The sequence below is a fragment of the Petaurus breviceps genome, unplaced genomic scaffold (genome assembly GCF_028583685.1).
Source record: "Petaurus breviceps papuanus isolate PSGF00001 unplaced genomic scaffold, PetGlider_PUasm1.0 688, whole genome shotgun sequence".
NCBI classification, from domain to species: domain Eukaryota; kingdom Metazoa; phylum Chordata; class Mammalia; order Diprotodontia; family Petauridae; genus Petaurus; species Petaurus breviceps.
Genome location: NW_027186457.1, coordinates 602,022 through 612,846, shown reverse-complemented (window position 1 = coordinate 612,846; position 10,825 = coordinate 602,022). Strand labels below are relative to the sequence as shown.

General features: G+C 49.8%; 1 protein-coding gene across 1 annotated transcript in view; it reads right to left on the bottom strand.

Moving 5' to 3' along the window:
• The window catches only part of SPEG (striated muscle enriched protein kinase), an 80,590-nt gene that overhangs the window by 67,971 nt on the left and 1,794 nt on the right, over positions 1 to 10,825 (bottom strand). Inside the window, exons 2-3 of the mRNA XM_069104498.1 lie at positions 829 to 918; positions 393 to 744 (exon numbers count right to left, since the gene is read on the bottom strand). Coding sequence (XP_068960599.1) covers positions 393 to 744; positions 829 to 918 — 442 coding nt within the window. The remainder of the gene's footprint in view (positions 1 to 392; positions 745 to 828; positions 919 to 10,825) is intronic.

Sequence of the window (10,825 nt, the reverse complement as noted above, 5' to 3'; positions counted from 1 at the left end):
GGGGGGGGGAAGGAGGGGGGAGGAGACACTGGGAATGATGTGGGAGCTCGAATGGGGGAGGGGGTATGGGGATCCTGAGGGCCATGGAGATGAGGGGGAGGGAGAGAGGAGAGGATGGAGGAATCCGAGAGGTGATGGGGGCAGAATGATGGGGCCAGGGAAGGTGGGAGCAGGAGGGATCTGAAGAATGAGAAGCCAAGAGGGAGATATGGTGTGGTGGGATGGGGCAAAAAGTGTATAAAGGTGAGGTCGATGCGGGGGAGATGGGGCAATGGAAGGGAAATGGGTCAGTCACAGAGATGGAGCAGTGAGGGAGAAAATGGGCCAGTGATGGGGGCAGTGCAGGGGGTGTGGAGTAGAGATGCAGCGGGCCGACCAAGGCCATTACTTACACGTGTATGGAGAGGGCTCGTCCTCTGTACAGGCTGAACGCGCTGCCGTACAGGTCACTGGCCACCGAAAGGCTATCCTCTGACCCCCAGCTTGTGCCCACCAGATTAGCACGAGATGCCCGCACCAGCGGCTCCACCCCCAGGTGCCGCGGCCCGGCCCCGGCCCCGGCTGCCTGTGCTTGCCTTGGGCTGCCTGGGAGCCGGTGGGAACTACCGCCACCGCCACTGCCGCCAGCCTCCAGCTCCAACACCGTCTGCCCGCTGCCCCACCAGCTCGCCTGCTCCTCAGAGGTGCCCGTCACGGAGGTCGGAGGGGTGTCAAGGGAGGAGCCCACCAGGGTGTCTGAACCCCCTAGGAAGAAGAAGGGCCATGAGCTCCGAGGCTGCAGGGATCCTGAAGTCTTCTGCCTGCCCCGGGCCTCTAAGAAAGTCCGACCTGTGGGAGTGCTGAAGGCCCCATCATCTTGTAGTTCCAGGCGTTGGGTCTCTTGGGCATCACTGATATCATCTTCACCAGTCTCCGAGTCTAGGGAAGAAGGGACCTCATGGACAAAGCCCCCATCTGCCACCCACAACCACCACTTCCTCAGCCTTTCCTGGAACGTTTCTCTTGTCCTGAGCCAGACCCCAGCATGATTCTATTGCTTCATCAGCTAGGTCTCCCTATCTCCCCACTCCTATCTATTTCCATTCCCAAGGTTCTTCCCATCACCCCTCTGGGCTCCTAGTTCCTCCTCACCACACCACCAACACCACCTCCATGGAATCCCTTTGACAGCACTGGCTTTGCTCCCAACCACCTAAAGGAACCCATGGGTGATCCCCACTGCACCCCTGCCTGCTATCCTCCAGGTCCCTCTCCAAAACACCAACATGGTCCCAGGTTTTTAAGGAGCTCGGATTCAGGAGTAGAAGGAAATGTCATCCCAAGGAAAAATGGCAGTCACTGTCACACCTTGCTCTCAGGGAAAGCCACCAACTTACAGGGCCAGCCCCATCCTCCACCCCAGAACAGCACATGGTGTTGGGGCCAGGCCCTGAGGCCAGGAACCCTCAGGAGGGACGGAGGAGCAGAAGGGCAGGGCAGGGATCCGTTTCCTACCGTAGCTTTGCTTTCTGCAGGAGCGGAAAACTTCGCTTCCATAGGAGCAGCAGGAGAGAGACATCGACAGACTGTTATCAGAGCGTCTGTGGGGCAGGGCATGATGGGGCGGATGGGGTAGAGGGGGACATTGGGCTTCCCAGTTCCCAGAGATGTTCTACAGGGACTGAGTGGGGGAACTTGGGAGCAGAATCCCACACTGCTCCCAACTAGCTTCTTCTCTCCCTAGATTTATCTAAAGGTTCCTATTATACATAGAATAATAAGGTCTGGGTATGTAAGGTTTGGGCTTTTTTCCCTCCCCATCAACCCCTTCCTCCTCAATTATACTCTGTCCTTGGCCTATGCACATACAAACATACCTCAATGCTCACACTTGCAAGCTGAAACAACTAGGTACACACACACACACACACACACACACACACATACACAGACACAAACACACATCCTTCTCCTAAAAATCCAATGGTTAGATTAGAAAGTCAGAACTCCTAGGTTTTGTTCCAAGTTTCCCCAAATCCTGTTGAATTCTGAGCCCATTCTCCCCTCTTTGCCTCAGTTTCTCCACCTTTGCAATGGGAATGTAAATCCCATTTAGAGTTTGCCAAAGTGAGGGTGTCTACCTTTCCACATCTACAACCATGAGTGGGACAAGGAGCCAAACAGAATCCCAGAGATGAGGAACAGGAAGCGTAGGTCCTTTCTTTGGACTTGACTCTAGTTTTCCCTGATTCCTGTCCCTCTCTTGGCTGTATACATTCAAGTTGAAGGGCCATGCCAAATCCCCTATACAATAAGGCATCATCATCGCTCTGACCCCTTATCCGGCAGTCTAGGGAGAATCTAGTCAAGTGAGCCTGGGGAGTAAGCCACTGGGAAGAAGGGTATAAAGAAGGGACAGCCACAGTCCCACGCACCATGGGTGAATCGACCAAAGGCCCGCCTTGAGTGGCCAGTTTTCTGAAAAAGAAAAATCAAATTGATTTGTTATAGGAATCCACCCCAATTTAACAACATTCCTAATCCCAGAGACCTGTGGTGTGGAGTGGGGAGCACAGGGAGGCAAGGACAATATATAATACTGAGAACATTTTGGGGGAGGGATTCTTTGTTGGAACTCAGTGACCAATCTTTCCCCAGAGGGATCCCCATTGGATTTTCTGGGATCCCTAGCATCTGACCCTCCCTGACCTCAGAGCATCAAGTCTATATACATGGTTATGCCAGTCAAGACAAAATGGTGGTCAATGTCACACTTTATTGAGGGAGGGGAAGAGGAGCACTCATGGGATAGACTTCTGATGAGCGTCCAGGCTTTGGACATCCAAGAACTTAGGCCCAGGAACATGGAGAACCTCAACATAAAGTGGAAGGACAAGGGGAAACAGGAATACCTTGGAGGACCCTGAGGTCCAGAGATATGGGAGGGTATGGAGTCCATGGAGAAGGGAATGAGGAAAAGAAGGGAGGATTAAGGAAAGCAAAGCAAAGGGAGAGAGAAGAGCATGGAGAACAGAAGGCTCTACATAGGAAGAGGTATAGGACCATGGGGAGATAGAGGGCCATAGAGGAAAGGGCCTGGACACTGGAATATACAGGAAGGTACCAGTGGAGGGGACATGTGGGTCAGGGACGTTGGTGGAGACATCAGACATGATAGGTAACAAGGTATGGGAGTCTCAGAAATAGAGTGTGGGGCAGGAGAAGATGCAGGGTCACCAGGGACAAGGAGGATGTTAGCATGGAGACGGCCGGAGCTCCTTCTGGGCATTTTTTAGCTTGGGAGAGCTAAGTCAGCATTTAGAAATCCAGTAAAACAGGAGATCACCAAGGTGGATGGAATCACCCCACAGGGAGGGAGGGAGGCAGAATGGAGTCATGGGGCGTCAGTGAAAAGGATCAGACCAGGGAGGAGGAAAGGAGAGAGAGGGAAGGCTAATGACAGCTACGGACATAAAGGCACAGGCTGCTCTAGACCATGGGGTACCGAGACGTGGTCCTGGGGAAGGAGGTGGGGGATGGGCCTAGCTAACGCAGCTCGGGGAGGGGGGAGCCATCCTGCAGGCTGTGCCAGGGACCGGGGCAGGAGGGGTGCCCGGGCGAGGCCGCAGCCCAGGGAAGGGCCCAGGCCGATGCCCACCTAGTCCTCCCCGGGGCCCCCGCCTCCGTCCCGCCCTCTCGGCGCTCAAGCCCTCGCCCCCACCCCACCCCACCCACGCGCGGCCGGGAGAGCCCTTACCTGGAACCGCTTCTTCACCCACAGCTTCTTCATGGCAGGGGGGGAGGGCCGGGCCGGTCGGCCGGAGCCAGGAGGGGACTAGGCGGGGGCGGGGGCGGAGTCGGAGGAGGAGCCGGGGGCGACCGCGGGAGCCGAGCACGAACAGGAGCCGCCTCTGCAGCCAGTCTGGGAGCCCCCGGAGCCTCCCGGGACGGGAATCGCGAGCGGAATCCGGAGCGGAATCCGGAGCGGAGAGAGCGGCAGGTGCGGGTGCGGCGCCCGAAGCCTGCTCCTGCTCCTGCTCCTCCCCCTGCCCCCGGGACCTCAGCTCCGGACCCTACCTCACCCTGCCCCCCACCTCCCCGCCCCATCTCACCTGCCTCTCCTCTCTTCCCAGGGCGGCCCAGCACATGTCCCACCCTGCTCACCCGCAGCCACCACAGACCTTTGCGCACCTGCCCCCCCCCCCCCACATTAAGGACCCTCCCAGACCAAGAGGAAAGGCTTACTTGCCCCTTGGAGCAGATGGGGAAACTGAGGCACAGGAAAGGAAAGACATTGGCTCAGGGTCACCAGGATATAGCCCATGAGGCTCCATGTGGCCTGAACCTCACCCCCTAGTTCCAAGCCTAGGCACAACTAAGCGCAGCTAGGGCCCTCAGCTCACTTTGCCTTTACACCTTGCAGTCCAAGCAAGCCATACAAAGAGGAAGCACCCTCCTGCTTGTCCCGGGGTCTAAGCAGCAAGGAGCTGGGTCAAACATAGAATACAGTCCTAGCACTCCCTACCTCCTAAGATGTTTGTGAGGAAAGCGCTTCGTAAAGCCCCAAATGCTGGAGTAACACAGGTTATCAGTTGTATTATCACCTTTGCTTAAGCTAGGCTGGAGCAGTGCACCTGGCCTGGGGCTTCGTACCCTGGTCATAGTACATCCTCCTGAAATGCCCCAGCCGAAAGAGGAATTAGGCCGAGCATATCTAGAAGCCCCAGAACTGTCCTCCGAGCCTGTACATAACCTGAGTTAAGGCTTCAGAGGCCAAGCAGGGAGGCAGAGAATAAAAGCTAGCCCAGGCACTGCCAGAGACATTTGAGTGAACAGTAGAGAAGATGCAACACTAAAACCAATGTCCCTTACAAACAGTCATCTCATGCCACACAAGCTCCCAGAGCACATCCACTTGGCCACACACACCCACACCCCCCCACACACACATACACACCACTGAACTAAAATCATACATATACAGGCCACAGTACACAAACTGATTGTAGCAAAATAACAGTACAAATGTATATTCCACATGTATATACTTCATAGAGCACCACACATACACACACACACACACACACACACACACTGTACCAGTTCAGCTATAAAAATAAGTGTGGCTTAGACCATAGTGAGACCAATTTCACAAGCTACCCTTGGAAACCAGGCTCATTTTCTATGTGCATGTGCATGTGTCTTACATTTTTCACAGACATTCAGAGGTTGGTGTTGCCCAGAAACATGCACTGGGAGATCGTTTCATAGGACCATAGACTTAGAGAGAAAAAGGACTTCTGAGGTCACCTACTCCAACCCCTGTATTTACCAGATGAGGAAACTGGGGCTCAGAGAGTTTGAATGACTTGCCCAATGTCACACACAGCTAATAAAGCTCCTAGTGAATGGCAGAATGAGAATTTGAATTTCGGTTCTCTGGTTCCAAACCCAGTACATGTTTCACTGTCTATAGCCCAGATCCTACACCAGTACCTATCAAAGGCACATGGAAGCAAAAGCATTGGTACACACCCATCTAGATGCACACACACCCTCCCACAGATAGAGGAGTGGAGTGGGGAGAGAGGTAACCCGAGCCCCTGTGGCCCAGGAGAATCCTAGGGGCTGGCACATTCCATGTCAAAAATAGCTATTGGGCAGCAGGTGTGAGTGGCAGGACAGCTGGGCCCCACAGAGCCCCAGAGCTGCCTCACCCCACTAGGCTGTGCCTCTACCTCCTATCCTAGAAGCTGCCCCTCACTTCAGCCTTCTGTGCCTTCCTCTGTCCTATACCATGCTCTCAAGTTGGGACCTACTCCAAACGGCTCTTTACCCACACAGCTGTCTTCCCTAATGACAGTTCTCACTACCAACTAGAGCTCTGGTAGCTATTCCCATTTCACTCCCAGCCTACCAATTTGGGCACTCAGAACCCCAGAATCCAGAGGGTTACACCAATGCATTCTCCTATGCCCTGTCTCCCATCTTTACCTCCCCTTCACTTGACTCCTTTCCTTCTCTCAGAAGGTGCCCTCCCTTCTTTCCCCTTTCTTTCTCTTTCATTTCCAACCCCATTAGATCTCTGATTCTTTCTTCTTGCAGTATCTCTCCTTCATATTCTCTTCAGCCCTGAGATTTTTATGAAGGTTTAGGGTAGTTCATCTTTACATAGCTTCACTATTCAGTCCTTCAACTTTTTTTTCTTTTCTTACCCAGTACTTCTTCCTGAAGAGGACTGAGGGAATAGAAAGCTGGGCAAGGAAATTTGGGACTGGCATCTCTTCACTCCCTTTAGAATCCTTTCTGGCCCATTGTACTCCACTATGTCCAAAACTTGTCCCTAGCCTATTCCCATTCTAAGCACAGAGAGGAAAGTAGTCTTTGAATGGGCACTGTTGGCTCTCCTGCCTGGCAATCCTCCCTGGCCCAGCTTTGCCTGTGAGCTAACTTAGGGACTTTCCTGTTCTGTCTCCTTAGGTTCTGAAGCAGCTCCCTTCTCTTCCAGGGCTCCTCACAACTCTGTCTCTGCCCTCCTCCTCTTCTCACCTCTGCCTAGCACCTGGTATGCTGATGGGCACCCAGGACATTGAATGAATGAGCCAATGAATGAATATTTACCCGCCAATATCCTGCCCTGGGCAATGTCTTCCTTTTAGCTGCATGCCTAGATGACAAGTAAAGAATTCTCTATTCAGATCCCCATCTTTTCTCCAGCCCCAGAACTCTTCAATTCCTGCCTATCGCCTCCCCATCTCTCTATCTCTCACCTCTTCTTTCTATTGCCAGCTCTTATAGGACTTTCAGTCTCTCACATTTCTAATCCTAGCTGTCTCTCTAAAACGTCAAACCTAACAGATAAATTTAACCAATTCTCCTCCTTATTGCTTTCCACTTGTCCCTTTTCTTGTCACAAACTTTTATTCCAGTCTCCATCTCCCCAGTCCAGATTTTGGGAATTTCATTCCAATTCTAAGGTCCCAGACCTTAGGGACAAGGCCCTAGGCACTTGCTTTATTCAACACAGTATGACAGTATCGTGTTTGCTTAATTTAATAAACTATTTAATAAAGTATCTTGAAGAAGAAAAGATTTCTCCCTGGGTGAGGAGGTTGGATTAGTTGACTTCTAAAGTCCCTTCCAACTCTAGAATCTAGAATTCCTCAAAGGATAAAATCAGTGACATTGCTCTTTATTTCCTTTATCCCCACAATCCTCTTCCATCCTAGCCCCTCACTACAAAGCTATTTGTCTTCTTTTCCTTGCTTTTCACTCTCTCTTAACCCCAACATTCTCCAAGATTCTCTGAATTGCACTCTGTTCCCTTTCCCCTAACACACACACACTCACACTCACAGACTACATCTCCAAGAAAACTCATTTATTGGGATGCCAGGCACCTTCGCTGTCTAGCATTCTGAGCCAGACAAGTGTTCCTGGCCAGAAAACTGCCTCCTTTCTTAAGCCAGGAATTAGGATTTGGACACTGAATTCCCTCCAGTGCCCCTGAAGTTCGGCTGTTTATACCAACCTAGAATGTTTTCCATGAGTGAGAATGAAAAATGCCAATGTACCAGAACCACAGCTCAAACTATGATTTCAAAGGCACAGGTATAGCAGAGCTACTGTTAGCCAGTAGGATAGACTCAGTGATTCCTAGTGGTGCTGAAAGTGCCCTGAAGTTCCTAAACATACAATCAACTCAATCCATCCTATTTTGCCCCACCACATTTGGTAACTAAGCAGGTTTCTCTTTTTTTTCAGTCCAAGGTTTCATCAGTTTTGGAGCTGGAAGGGGCTTTAGAGACAATCTCATCAGATTTAAATATGTAAGGAATTTAGAGGTCACCTACTCCATCTCCTTCATTTTACAGGTAAGGAAACTGAGTCCCAGAATAGGGAGGTGACATGCCAAGGCCACACAAGCAGGAAATTATAATGATGAGATCCAGCCTCCTTGTTTTACAGATGAAGAAATAGAAACAGATAAATTGAAAAGGCCAAGATTACAAATGTAAGTCAGTCACTGAGCCAAGTAGGTATTTGAACCCAAGACTCCTCTGATTCCAAACATAGTGTTCTTTCAGGTACTCTAAACCAAGCCTACCCCCACCCCCACCCCTACCCCCCGCCAAGGTTGAAAGGTGCCTTTTAATGACTCCTTTTGCTAGAATGTTAGAACTGTAAGGCATCTTATAAGACCCCTAGCACAGCCTCTTCATTTTATAGAAACTGAGGCTCAGAGAGGCATCATAGAACCTGTGTGCTTTTTCCAGGACACCAGCTACAACTTGAAAGTGACCTTCCAAAGCTAGATATTGTTTAGGTTAAAAAAAAAAAAACACTTTCTAAATCAATCTGTCAATCAAGTATGCATTGAAGACTGCATCAGGCATCTCCTTTGAGGCTGCCCTTGATGTTCATTTTCATCTGACTTTACCACGAAACACAGCCCACTCTCTCCTCTTTTCCCCCCTCCCCCCAGTTAGTCCCTGGTCACAAAGGCAAAGTGATTCTTTGAACATCCAACTGTATAGAAATCCACCCAGCCTCTGCCTGCATCCTCACAAAACTCCAGACTGCTCCCTTCCCTCAAGGCTTCTCAAGCTCCTCTCTGTCCTTGAGGACCAACCCCAATTAAGAATAGTCCTCTCTGCTTTCTTTTCAAGTATGTACAGTTACTTGCTAAACTTAATTACAGTGGGAAAGTGACCTGGATTTGTGTGTATTTGGGGGGAAGGGAGAGAGAGAGGGAGATGAAAGGTGAGTAGGCAGTCTTCCCACCTTAGACCTCCATGCCCATCATTCCCCTCTGAGTATCCAGACAAGTCCCACCCAGATGGGACTTGGGTTGATCATAGAAATCACAATAAAGGAGTCCCTTGAACTTGTCCCCATACACTCTGGGCCCCTTCTCCCCCAAATTCCTTCCTCAATCCCCTCCTAAACCCAGAGCTGCTTTCCCTCTCCATATTACTTTTCTTAATAGTTCCTGTTCTTATCTTCTCTCCCCTCCTTCCTCCATGATCTCCCTCTCCTTCTTCCCACTATAAAGAAGGAAGGAAAGGAAGGAATCAAGCATCTATTAAACACCTACTATATTGGTATAATACATATTATAATACATTACAGTATATACTATATATTATAGTATTTGATATAGCATAACATTATGCTATATTAAACACCTATTATATTATCTCATTTGATTCTCACAGCAACCCTGGAAGGTTTTTTAAAATGGGGCTATTATCAGCCCCATTTTATAGTTGGGGGAATTCAGGAACATAGAAGTTAAGTGAATCACCCAAGATTACAGAGCTACTACCTGAGGCAGGATTTGAAGTCAGGTGTTCCTGACTCCAAGTGGGTGTTCCAGCCCCTGTACCATCCTAGAAATCATATGACACAAACATCTCTATATTCAAGGAAACTGAAGCTAACCGGAAGTTAAGTGATTTAACTAAGGCCTTAGAAGAAGCAGAGTCAGGATTCAAACCTGGGTGTTCAGCCTGCAGAGCCTGTGTGCAGTTTCTATTATACCATATCCTGAGGCCAGAGACTGCTTAGCTTTAGTTTTTGATGGTCTCCTCCTCCTCCTCCTTTCCACCCAGAACAAAGATTTGCACATATTAAGTAGGTGTTTGTTGAACTGAAATTCTAAGAGTCTATTTTCCCCATGCCCAGCTAATTGAAGAAGAAATGAGACCAGTACTCTGTTTCCCATATGCCCCTTTCAACACTCTGTCTAACCATTATTCCCTTTCCCTCCCCATATATTCCCCTTCCCTCATTTAATATTTTCTTCCCCATATTTCCTTCTTTCAATACCTTCCCCCATAGATTCCCCTTCTCCTAATACCCCCTTAAATGCACCATTTCCCTCCCCTAATACCTCCCCCATATTCTATATACCCCAGTACCTTTTTCCTTCACATAATGCTTCTCTCTTTTTTTCTGCTCTTAGATATAAACCTGGTTTTAAATTAATGAATTTAATTTAATATTTTGTTGTCCTGGTATCTAACTCTTTTTTCATAATCTTTGAGGGCTCAGACTAAATAGGGGATTACAAATAAATCTGATGATAGGGTATGAGGTAGGATAAGGAAGGTAAAGGAATGACCCAATGCCATTCCCAGGTAGCAAGAGGAAAAGCAGCTCAAGCACTCTCCATCCCAACCCAAATACCTTTCCAGGCCAGCCTAGAGCAACTGGGCATCCAGAGGGTGTGGAACTGCCTGGGGGTCTTAAGGAGTATAGGCAGAGAACTGGGTACCAATCAGCAGAGACTGATCCTGGAGCACCAGTCTGCATCCCAGTCTGACTCAATGCCACTCACCCCAGGATGACCTTGCTAGCCACTCTCATCTTCCTGTCCTCTTTGTTTCCTCTGCTCATGCTTCTCCTCCCCCAGACCCCTAAGCATGCCCCTTAGAAACCACACCACCCCCCAGCCAGTGGTCTTCCTCTCCTGCAAAATCCCTTTCAGCATCTTCCACTTAGGCACGCCCTCCTGAGTCATGTAGGACACTAAGGTGACACAAGAAAGACTCCTGCCTTGACTGTCTCTGCGTGCGCGTGTGTGTGTCTGTCTGTCTGTCTGGCCTATACAATAATCATTTTGAGGGATTCAGAGTCTGGAGTGAAAAGAGGAAGCTCAGAACCAACCTATATTCTATAAAAGAGCAGCTCCCTTCTCAATCCTCCCCACACCACCATCAGGCACCACAGTCTATGCTCCATGGGAACAGGCTAAGAATTGATAGTCTCTTCCCACAGACCTTCACTCATCCCTTCACACACACACACACACACACACACACACACACACACACACACACAC